Below are 12,287 nucleotides of genomic sequence, written 5' to 3'. Positions count from 1 at the left end.
CTCCAGTCTTATTTATACTCCTAGGTTCTGGTTGATAGACTGCAGACAGATCCAAGAGTCTGTTAGTTTTGCCTCTCAGCTGTACAGGGAGATCATCTGTGTTCCTTACATGGCCAAGTTTGTCATTTTTGCCAAGACACTTGACCCCATTGAGGCCCGCTTGCGATGTTTCTGCATGACAGATGATAAGATGGACAAAACCCTGGAGCAGCAAGAGAACTTCACTGAAGTTGCTCGTAGCAGAGATGTTGAGGTGAAGTGTGATGATGGGCAATGCATTTGAGGAGGGGAATATGTTCATTTAAATGGAACAGAGTAACAGATTAGTTTGCAGTTGCATTGAAAAGGTATAAAAACAATAACAAGGGTCATGGGAAGTGACAGTGTAAATTTAGAATGAGATTGCTGATCTAGGTGGAGTGGGTATCTTAAGGGACACTTTAAAGAGAGCTCAATGCTGACACAGCCTGTAAGCTGGCTCTCACTTCCTGAAAAATTCAGACAAAGCTTCTTTCTAGTGTTTGAGGTTAGTTTGGGTAATGAAAACAGCATCACTCTCTCCAAACAGGTGCTGGAGGGAAAACCTATATTTGCTGACTGCTTTGGAAACCTGGTGCCTCTTACTAAGAGTGGACAGCACCATGTGTTCAGCTTTTTTGCCTTCAAAGAGAACAGGCTGGCCCTATTCATCAAAGTACAACAACACATTGGATAAAAACCATCAGAAATTTCAACGTTTTACCCACTGAAAAATACAAACATGTTTCTCATGGGCTGAATTGTTCTTCAATCACTTGACAGATTAGAGACACAGCACAAGATCCTTGTGGTCGCTTGTCCTTTACCAAGGAACCACGTACCTACCGTAGTCTTACCCACAATGCCATCTGCAATCTTAACATCACTCTTCCTGCTTACTCAAAGGTAAGTCTGACAGGTTTGTCTTAATGTGCAATAAGCACATTATTCTCCACCGCAGTTAATACATTTTTTGCTGTCTCTCTGTTAATTTTTGTTCTCCAAAGGAGTCTGATTCAGACCAAGATCCAGATGATGAGGTAAATTGAGTTGATGTAGTACTAAATGAAAGAGCTATGTTGATTATGTTGTTATAAGGTTTGTGTTTTAAATTAACTATGCCTTTTGATTTGTTTTGTTTTCAGAGTGAGAAGAGCGACAAGAAATGTAAGCTTAAGTTTGTATTCCAGTATTTGTGTGTCACGTTATTATTGAAAGTTGTAGAATTTGGGAGATTTGACACATTTTCAGATTTAAATTCATTCTTACACATACACATTTCAAAGTATACTTTTAAGTGAAGAGTGCTGGAACTGAGAGTGCCAGTATAAACACTTTATATGTCAATGACATGCTTTCATTTAGGATTAATTAATTTCACATTATATGACTGATCATACCAGTTAAGTATTTTAAAGTTGTTAAAAATCTCTACGAGCTTAGCAATAAGATTGATTGATATGTTACTGCCCATTTGGATTAACCATGCTGTCTTACCTTGCTCTACTAACACTAAGTATGGTACCTGTTTGTTACTGGCAGCTATGCTATGGCTGATGTACTCTTCATTTCCATCACACTAAGTCTTGCTTACTTCCTCTCACCTTTAACATTTCCATGTTCCGTTCTGCATTTGCTTTGACTTTTTTCATTAATCATTTCATTTAAAATTCACTCAGAAATGCTGTGATTTTTTTAAGATTTTGAGTTAGCATTTCATTTTATCTTGAAAACACTTCTAATTTTATTGTTTTATATTTGTCCATAAAAGGTATTCCATTTGATCAACCACTTCCTCACATCACATTCCCACAACTATTGTACTGTGGGCATGCTAAATTGGTCCAATCTAATGGACATACAACTTCACGCTTACTTGTCTTTGTTAAGATGATAAAATTATTTGGTGATTGATAATATAGTTATCATCATCTTTGTTATTTTAGTCGAACCTTTGTTCTATCATTTATCAACTTAACATTTATTCATTCATTGACTGGCATTATGAACCAAAGCCCTTTTCACAATCCTGCTCTTTTTATGATTATTATTTTGCTGCCCTACTTTTTCACCTTTGTCAACTAGTGGTGCATTATGGTCACAAAACAGAGAAGGTTACTAAGATGTCCCTTTCCAAAGTGGCAAAAAATAAATTAGAATATAAAAAAGATATTACCATTTCCATCACCAATAACCCAGGATAAGGGACAGCTCTCTAAGAACCCCCCCCCCCCCCCCCCCTTTAAAAATATGTTTTGGTTAATTAAAACTTTACTATGTTTCTATTTTTTGACTTTTGATTAACAAACAGGCATGAGATTTTATGTCAGCAGCAATCTTGAGAAATTTCATTCATCTGTTCCTGCCTGTCCCTTTGTTCATGTTGGTTTCTCTGTTACTGTTGGTTCCTTCTGTATGTTTTGTGTCAACCTTTTTAATACTTTGTAAACAGCTTAGGTTAACATTATGCTGGACCATATTCTACCTTATTTTTTCACTCCTGGCTTTGCTTATGCTGTTGCTTTTCAACTTCCTGCCAAACTCTTCTGGATCTCTTATTCATCTTCTTTTCGGTCTTTTTTTTTCAAGACTCCTTTATCCTCTGCCTTATCATTCTTCTCCTTGTTCTGTAAACTGAAGATGGATTTTTGATAGCATTGTCTTGATCACAGTTTTCTGATGTCTCTCTCCCCCACTTCATTTGTCCCTTATCTTCTTTACCCTTTTTGGTTATTAAACATTTTTCATCGAAGATGATGAGTCTGAGTCAACTGAGACATTCTCCCTGAGAACTAACCAACCTCTTGACCCTGCAACTCTTGCAAGCCCTGACCTTCTCTCAGACATGTCAGATGTTAAAATGTCTTCTATTTTGACTTGTGAGCAAATGGAGCACTTAACACATGAAGAGAGAGCTTTGGCTGGGGGCTTCGTGGAGAGGGAGACCTTTGCCATTTTAGATCAGTTCAACAGACAGGAAAAGGTTGGAGAGCCTCAAAGAGTTGACATTGGCAACAGTAGACATAAAGTACGAGGTGATGCTAAAAGGGAGAAATGGGGGTCACTTTCTGAGACAAAAACTGTCGAAATGGAGTATACCGCTGTTGAGGAACCGGCCTTTAAGGCAATTTGCATTGAGGGGAAGACTACAAAAAGATCAGCAACAGACATCAGAGACATGACAGGCATGGTGTCACATCTAAGCATGGACATGGACCAATACTTGGAACAGAGGCCTGTGGTGACGTGTGATTCTGAAGAGGATCTTGTGCAAGATAGATTTGAACAGGTTATTGTAAAGCGTGATGGCAAACGGCGTCCCCCAGATATAAAAAAACCAATCCGAAAAAAACTTAGAGACAGAGAGCGTTCTGGATATAGCAGCTCTGAAGGCGAGCTGGAAAGAATCAGCTCTGAGGAGTCTTTAGATGGTGATGCTTACCTGAAAGACAGTGTCCTTGTGCCCACAGCAGTAATGGATCCTCCTGTTTCTCCCTTGGTAGTTGAGACACCTATAGGATCTATAATGGACAGGGTGAAAGCTTTACAGGACAAAGTTGAAGAGGAGGAGACAATTAAAATCTGCCAGGAAAAAAATCCTCAGGCAAAATCAGCTATTACCACAAAGAGGACTGAGAGAGAAATGCCAGAACTTCCAAGAGTTCCTAAATCACCAAAATCCCCAAGATCTCAGACAGAAAGATTGGAGGAGACTATGTCTGTCAAGGATTTGATGAAAGCATTTCAGACTGGAGAGGACCCTTCAAAAAATAAAGCTGGACTTTTTGAACACAAAGCAGTTGCTTCTTCTTGTGTTTCAACTTTGATTTCTCAATCAGAAGATTCTGGCGAGAAACAGAGGACAGAACAAAGAGCTGCACCAGAGGCAAAATCACCAACCCAAACTCAGATACCCAAAACTTCACATCAACAGAGCAGTATCCACATCTGTGATGAAACTCACTCAAACGATCTGCAAGTAAGTGCAATCAGAAGTGACTCTGAGAACTCATCAACCATTCCTGATAGTGCTGATGTTGAAAAGACAGTCACATTTTCTGATACAGTCAAATATGTTGATGGAAATGCACAGAAAAAAGAGCCAGAGTTGCCAGAGGAAGAGATGATGTCTGTGAAGGAGCTGATGAAAGCATTCCAGACTAGTGGAGAGCCTTTGAAAGACAAAGCTGGAGCCCCTTGTAGTTCAACACCAATATTTGGACCAGGAGACCCAGAAGAGACACAAATGACGGAACACAGTGCAAGGCTGGAGATGGACTCCCAAACCCAAACTCAGACTCACACAGTTTTCCACCATCAGAGTGACATCAGGATTTGTAACAAAACGACCTTGGAGGATCGACCAGTTGATTTACTCAAAGATACCACTGATGAATCACCAATCATTTCAGATGGTGCTTTTGTTGCAAAGAAAGTGACATTTGCAGATACGATACAGTGTGATGATGAAAGTGTTTCCCCAGATGGAGAGGAACCAGAGTTGTCAGAAAGCGAGACAATGTCTGTGAAGGAATTGATGAAAACATTCCAGGCTGGCCATGATCCCTCAAAAAGTAAAGCAGGGCTTTTTGAGCACAAAGTGTTGGAAACTTGTGTTTCAGAGTCAAGAGATTCCAAGGAGGTAAATAAGGCCAAACATAGTCTCCCACATGAACCAAAAACACAATCAGAAAGTGAGAACCTCACACATTTAAACCAACAGATTGATGTCAACACATGTGGAAAAACAAACTTAGAAGATGAAAAGGCAACCTTCAGAACAGATAAACAAGAGAAATCGCAATCAATTCCTGAGAGCACTTGTGTTGGAGAAACAGTGAAATTTGCAGATACAATTCAGTGTGAAGTTGGAGGCATTGACCCACCCAGGAAGGACCCAGATTTGTCACAAAAAGAGACAACGTCCGTCAAGGATTTGATGAAAACATTCCAGACTGAACAGGAATCAAACAAAGATGGGGTATTTGAAAAAGTTTCTTCTTTTTGTATTGCAGCATTGGGCTCTGAACCCTCAGATTCTGGGGAGATACCGAGGGCAGAATTAAGACCTTTACAGGAACCAAAATCACAAACCCAAACCCAGAATTCCACAATTTTCCATCAGCAAAGTGATGTAAACATCTGTGACAAAACAGAAGATGAAAAGGCAAGCTTCAGAACAGATAAACATGAGAAATCGCAATCAATTCCTGAGAGCACTTATGTTGGAGAAACAGTGAAATTTGCAGATACAATTCAGTGTGAAGTTGGAGGCATTGACCCAACCAGGAAGGTCCTAGATTTGTCACAAAAAGAGACAACGTCCGTCAAGGATTTGATGAAAACATTCCAGACTGAACAGGAATCAAACAAAGATGGGCTATTTGAAAAAGTTTCTTCTTTTTGTATTGCAGCATTGGGCTCTGAACCCTCAGATTCTGGGGAGATACCGAGGGCAGAATTAAGACCTTTACAGGAACCAAAATCACAAACCCAAACCCAGAATTCCACAATTTTCCATCAGCAAAGTAATGTAAACATCTGTGACAAAACAATCATAGAGGATAGACCAGTAAATTTGAGTGGAGTCAACACTGAAGAATCACTTTACATTTCAGATAGTACTAATATTGAAAGAACTGCAAAATCAGCCAAGAGAATTCGATGCGATGATGAAGGTGCAAAGAAAAAGGAGCCAAACTTGCCAGAGAAGGAGACCATGTCGGTGAAGGAGCTGATGAAAGCTTTCCAAACTGGAAAGGACCCTTTGGAAAGTGAGGCGAGACTGTTTGAACACAAAGCAGTTGCATCCTCTTGCATATCAACACTGATATCTGGATCGGTAGAACCTGGAGAGGAACAGATGGCTGAACACTGTCCTGTGCGGAAATCACTATCAGAAACCAAAATACAGCGACTCACCATTCCTGAAACACAAAGTGATGTCAACATGTGGGAAGCCTCAGAATTGTCTGCTCAAACAGTAAGCTTTAACACGGATGATTCCAGCAAACCACAGTTTATCTCAGATCCTTCCTATTTATGTGAGACAGAAATAAAAGTAGGTATAGATCATGTTGATGATGGAAGAGTTAGCCCTCAAATAGAGAAGCCAGATTTTACTGCTAAGAGCCTCGACACCATGCATCTGGAACATCCAGTCATAAGCCCGGGCAAGAGTTTATCTGACGACTTACAGATCAGCCCTGACCGCAGACCTTCTGAGGATTTCAGTGCTGACATAAAGGCTGAACTGGAAGAGAGTCCTGAGTACCAGCTTTTCAAGCAAACCTCAGCAGCTTCAGATGTTAGCTATAAGCTAGAGGGACAGGAGATGGAAAACATGGCTGATGATTCTGATAAAAATCCAGAATCCATCTCTAGTCTCTGCAAGAAAAGCTCTTTCGGTGAAGAAGTTTCCTCTTTTGAGAATCAAACAAAATACAATGATCTAAGTCTGGAAAGTCCCAAACATGAAGGTATGGCTGAGTCACCAAACTCTAGCATTGGTTCTAGGACATATCACTCAAGCTCAGGGGAGAGCGAGTACTATGAAGGACTTCAAATAACTCATCGAATGACCACTGATATGACACCAACACAGACAGATATATGTCATGAAGCAGGTATGGAAAGTGCAACAATTGAAAGAAAGATTTGCTTTAAGCAAACATCCACTGAATCAAGAGAGGGCAAAGGAAAAGAGCCAAAGTTACAAGAAGTTCACATTGAAAGGAAAACATCTAGCCAGTCATCAAATGCAAAAGACATGTCAGGAATGTTGTCCTTATTGAGCTGTGACTTGGATGATTACCTGCAAACAAGGCCTGTGGCAAGTCGAATGCCAGAAGAGGCAACTGTGCAGGAGAAATTTGAACAAATCATTGTAACAAAGCACCAAGATGAAGACGGTCTCACTTTTGTCACTACAGAGGTACAAGTGGATGGCACACCAACAGAAAATGATCATGAACCAATGGAAGAACATTCAAGTACTTGGGAAGACGAAGATGCAGAGAGTGAATTTAATGGAGCAAATGAAATGAATGAAACTCAAGAACCCACAATGAAGGAAGAGTGGGTACAGAAAAATACTTCCTGTCAGTCGTCTACAAAAGTAAAGGACATGTCCGGCATGCTGTCATTGCTTAACAGTGACTTGGATGAATATCTCAGGGACAGGCCAATAGAAAGTAGACCTCCAGAAGAGGATGTTATCCAGGAAAAATTTGAGGAAGTTACTCTCTCCAAAGTCAGAAATACTTCTACTGAGGAGCAACTAACTGCTGAATGGGAAAGAACACAGATAGAAGCTAAACATAGAGTGGAGGATGAGAAAAGTGGTGAGACACATGATCAGTTTGAGGTAGTTGAACTGGATGAATTTATGCCAAGTTCTGTATTGGAAACACCTCTCCATGAAGTTTGTATCAAAAGGAAGACACACCCCAGAGAGAATCCTACTGAGAAGGATATGTCAGGCATGTTGTCACACCTCAGTTGTGACTTAGATCAATATATTGAGGAAAGGGATAAGATAAGTTTTGATGCAAATAAAGACATGCAGACAGACATAGTTGGAGACACAGAATTGTCGACAAGTTCTGAACTTGAGACACCCTTGAAAGAAGTTTGCATTGAGAGAAAGACACAGCAACATCAGCCTACATCTGAGAGGAATATGACAGGCATGTTGACACTACTTAGAAGTGACTTAGATCAACACTTGAAAGAAAAGTCAGGTTTGACACCATGTCACCCAGAGGACGAGGTAGTCCATGAGAGCTACCATAAAGATATTCTTCCAAATAGCACTGCAAGAGATACTCTTACCTTCTACCCTGAACACCAGACCTGCTCACCGCAGGAAACACACTTAACAACTGTGGAACAATCAAAAAGGAAAGATTTTGAAAGTGGATGGCAGACATATTCCCTTGAAGATGATGGTGTCAAGAGTTTCTCAACTGATCCATCAATAATTTCACGGCAGCCAGTTGATTTTGAGAACCTGGTTTTGGCTGACCCAGCAAATGAGCCATGTCAACAAGACTCACTCGAGGCAAGTCCTGTCATGGAGGATAGATCCTCTCAGCCATCCCCTGATTCAATTGAGCCAAGCCCTACCAGAGAATCCCCTTGTCCAGACTCTCTTGAGGGAAGTCCCACTGAGACAAAGGAAACAGAGTTTAAGATGCCAGCCAAACCAGCTGTGTATGAGGAATATGCCTCCCAGCTAGAAGCCTGTTATGCTTACAACAAAAATATTTTCAGGCATGACAGAGAGCATGATGACCAAGATAACAACTTTGAGACCATTAAAATAGAGAGTACAGTAGAGGAAAAATATTCCACTTCAGCAAATTTTGACCCTGAAATAATCAGCAGTGAGAATCTTCAAATGCTCATAAGAAAAGACTCTCTTGAAACAGATGATGATGAGATTGATACCAGCGATAAACAATTTACTCCGGAAGAAGAGATGTTTAAAATGGCTGCAAAGATCAAAACATTTGAGGAGATGGAACAAGAGGCAAGGATGAGGAGTGATCAATTTTCAGATGCTGCTGAGCTGTCAGAAGCAGGTGATCACAAAGATGATGAGCAAGATTCAAAATTTAACCCAGTCTTACTGACATTGCCAAAAGACACATTACACACATTATCTGAAAAATGTGTGACAGAAAGCATTCTTACTCTGAGTGAGACATCTGACATTACTTTGAGCAGAGAGGAAAAGGTAGAAATTCAGTCACAACTGGAAGCTACTCAATCAGGTGATGATTCATTATGTTTAACTGAAACTCACAGAGAAGGATCATGTACAGATCCAACGTACCATCCCAGCGATGGCACAGAAGTTGATTCACCACTGGCAGATCTTGCAGGTCCTACAAGCAAACATCAGACTATGGTGTGTACTGGAAAAACAGAATACGTAATAACAGGATATGAGGCTGAGAATTGTCCCTTCAATGCACAAGTTGAGGATGAGCAATGGATTAATCTTTGTCCTTCAGAGGACAGAATAAATCCTGTTAAAACGCCTGTTGGAACACCAGGTAATGAGAGAGCCTCTGATCCATTTCAGTTTCAGGAGGGTAAACTATTTGAAATGACCAGAGGGGGAGCTATTGATATGACAAGAAGAAGCTTTGACGCAGGAGAAGGATATGCATTTTTTCACATAGGGGAACACCCTGTAGATGAAGTTGTGCCTGAGCTGGGCGAAATGAAATCTTCAACTTTTGAGAATAGAAATCCTATGACAGATATAACCTCTGAGGAGATAACTGAAACATCTGAGACTCTGAGCTGCGACAGCAAAATCCCTACTCCCAAACCCAGAACTCTTATCAAACCTTCAAGTGAAAATTCAGATAGTGAAACACCACTTTCAAAAGTGAATCTTGGAAGCTCTATAGAGGTGCAGCTAGGTTCCCCCAGTGCTCTTGAGAGACTAACCATAATTCAAAGTGAGGCTGGAGGCATGGAAAGCCTAGGTTTAGACTATTTAGATTCCACTATAGCTGACCTTCAATCGGACATATCCACAGTTGCTCATTCAGGGTCTTTAGAACAAAGCCATGATTCCTCAGACTCCTCTCAGGAAGATGATGGAGAGGAAGATGAAGAGGATCAGTGCTCAGTCATAGAGATGTCCTTTTCAGCTGCACAAGCTGGGATTCAAGCACATCATCAGGATTCACTCCCATCTTTAGAAATCAAGCCCGACAGAACAAGTGAAGAGGAAGCAACCTTGAACTCTCAGATTTCTGAGTATGATCAGGTTCAAAGGACACCAAGAAAAAGCTCAACCCTGGATCGTAGGACTAGATCTGAAGCAGATAGTGACACAAGTAAAGTCCCCCAAAAAGACAGCAGGAGTTATTCTGACAGTGGCCAATCCAGTCATCAATACACAATTTCCCCCACAAAGCTTGCTGTCATGACACAACAAATGCCTTCAAGTCAGAAGATCACCTCCTCAACTTCCCAAAGTCAAGAAATCCAACTTCCTACAACTGCAGAAACAATTAACCGGCCTTCTGTGGACACTGATGAAATAAGCAGCGCTAGTCACAAGAGTCCAAATTCTGTTATCTTTACGTATGACATCCCAGCCTCTTGCAGTTCAGATTCTGATGGCAACCCATTACCTACTGCCCAACCGCCATCTGGGAGAGAGGATGTGTTTGAATACAGGCATGCTTGGGATGACACAGTGGAAACCCAGATGCAGAGAATCATCGATGATAAAACTCCACGATGTACGTCAGGTATGGCAAGACTTACATGGGCTTTTATTTTCCTCTGCTCTCTCCTCGGCAGCAAGACCGCTTTCTTTTTTCCTGAGAAAATAATGTTACTATAAGTAACGTTTTGTGTGGTGATTCATTTTTTCCATCTTGCATCATGATTTTTATATTTGTGTGTGTGTGTGTGTGTGTGTGTGTGTGTGTGTGTGTGTGTGTGTGTGTGTGTGTGTGTGTAGGTGTGTGTGTGTGTGTGTGTGTGTGTGTGTGTGTGTGTGTGTGTGTGTGCGTGCGTGAGTGAATGTGTTGTTGTGTTTTGCATGTTGTTAAGTTACTTTTTCATCCATGTTTGTCTTAATGCTATCTCAAGATTGAATGGCCATGATAGTTCAAAAAGTAGGAGCTTAAACCATTTTCTTTTTAATGCTGCCTGTACTACTGCTACAGCTTCACTAATATTTGCATGCTCAATGCTTATTCAGCAAATAAATGCCATGGCTTACAACAACTAATGAATTAAAAAAAAGGTGCTCATTATCACCAAGTAGTCATATTCATTTACAATCTGGCATATTTTCATCCATGTCAACATCACATTTGCATAGAGTGTTACAGCCCATAACATAGAGTCCTCAGAAATTACAATTTATCTATACATATACATCTACAGTATCTCTCCAAAGGATATTTATATGCCTGTACCTGTAGCATGAAAAAGGTTATACTTTTGGATTCAGCATAAAGCTTCACACCTTGAACTGTTAACCATGACATTAAGATTTAATCTTTGGCTCTGGGGGCATTTTTTTAGTGGATTGGCAGGATGATGCTGACAGAAAAGAGGAGACATTAGCTATCGTAGCAGATCTACTTGGGTTCAGCTGGACAGGTAAGTTGTCAAATTACACAAGTGTTTTCTGTTTTTAATATAGTGAAACTCAATGTGTCATTTTGTTTGAACTGGAACTAAAATGTCTGTGAGCCAAACAAAATCACAAGGGTTTAAAATGTTATATAAGGAACCATGCTTTGGCAGCGAAACACAAAATATGCTTTTAAGATGTTTTGTGTTTTCATACCTTGATTTTGTATTCATCACCCTAGAACTCGCAAGAGAACTGGAATTCAGTGAGAATGAAATCCAACTGGTGAGAACAGAGAATCCTAATTCCCTCCAAGAGCAGAGCCATGCGTTACTCCAACGCTGGGTTGAGCGGGAAGGAAAACATGCAACAGGTAGATAACATTAAGTATTGTAATTCAATCAACACTTTGATGTATATTTATCAGACCTTTACCCATATTGTATAGAATGATTCTAGTTTATAAATACAATCTTTGTTCTGTAAATGTAAGGCCTATCAATAACTTCTCACTTCTTTCACAGAGGACTGTCTGGTTAAAAGACTTACCAAGATCAACCGTATGGATATTGTCCATTTAATTGAAACTCAGATGAACAAGTCAGTTCAAGAGCAAACTTCTAGAACTTATGCTGAAATAGAGAAGACACTGGATCACAGTGAAGGTAGTAAAACCTCCTAGCACAATGCAGCAGCCAGTTTGAAGCTTCAAACATCACATTTTATCTTTTTGTTTGCTGACACTCTGTGAAAGCAACAAAAACACACTTGTACCCTTACTGATCTTGTGTTGGCATTTTTTTTTTTCAGTGTCAGTAGCCCTTTCTTCAGTGCAAGACGATGCAGACAGCCCCAGAATTGTGAGAAGGGTGGAGTCAGACCGCAGACCACCCCCTGCTGTTTCTGAAGAGGATCTCTCAGTTGCTTCCCTACTGGATATTCCATCCTGGGCAGAGCCTGTTGGACACACCCACTCAGAAAGCATGCATGGTGACCTTTTGGAGGACCTTGAGATCCCACAGTAAATGATTTAATTTGGAATTATTCATAAATCTGAAATTCATATCCCTATCTGTGCATCATTTGATATGCCCAAACTAACACCCAAAATAAACACGACAAACACCATATTGGCAACTAGACGTTCATA

At 40.3% G+C, this 12,287-nt stretch overlaps 1 protein-coding gene across 1 annotated transcript in view; it reads left to right on the top strand.

The window, feature by feature from the left end:
• Window positions 1–12,287, top strand: part of LOC117815785 (ankyrin-2-like) — an 81,588-nt gene that overhangs the window by 39,601 nt on the left and 29,700 nt on the right. Inside the window, exons 31-40 of the mRNA XM_034687704.1 lie at window positions 25–253; window positions 569–694; window positions 802–924; window positions 1,026–1,058; window positions 1,164–1,185; window positions 10,143–10,298; window positions 11,086–11,163; window positions 11,379–11,510; window positions 11,662–11,802; window positions 11,948–12,158. Coding sequence (XP_034543595.1) covers window positions 25–253; window positions 569–694; window positions 802–924; window positions 1,026–1,058; window positions 1,164–1,185; window positions 10,143–10,298; window positions 11,086–11,163; window positions 11,379–11,510; window positions 11,662–11,802; window positions 11,948–12,158 — 1,251 coding nt within the window. The remainder of the gene's footprint in view (window positions 1–24; window positions 254–568; window positions 695–801; window positions 925–1,025; window positions 1,059–1,163; window positions 1,186–10,142; window positions 10,299–11,085; window positions 11,164–11,378; window positions 11,511–11,661; window positions 11,803–11,947; window positions 12,159–12,287) is intronic.

The sequence above is a fragment of the Notolabrus celidotus genome, chromosome 7 (assembly GCF_009762535.1).
Source record: "Notolabrus celidotus isolate fNotCel1 chromosome 7, fNotCel1.pri, whole genome shotgun sequence".
NCBI classification, from domain to species: domain Eukaryota; kingdom Metazoa; phylum Chordata; class Actinopteri; order Labriformes; family Labridae; genus Notolabrus; species Notolabrus celidotus.
The sequence above is the reverse complement of the archived record's forward strand: the minus strand, read 5'-3'. Positions and strand labels throughout refer to the sequence as shown.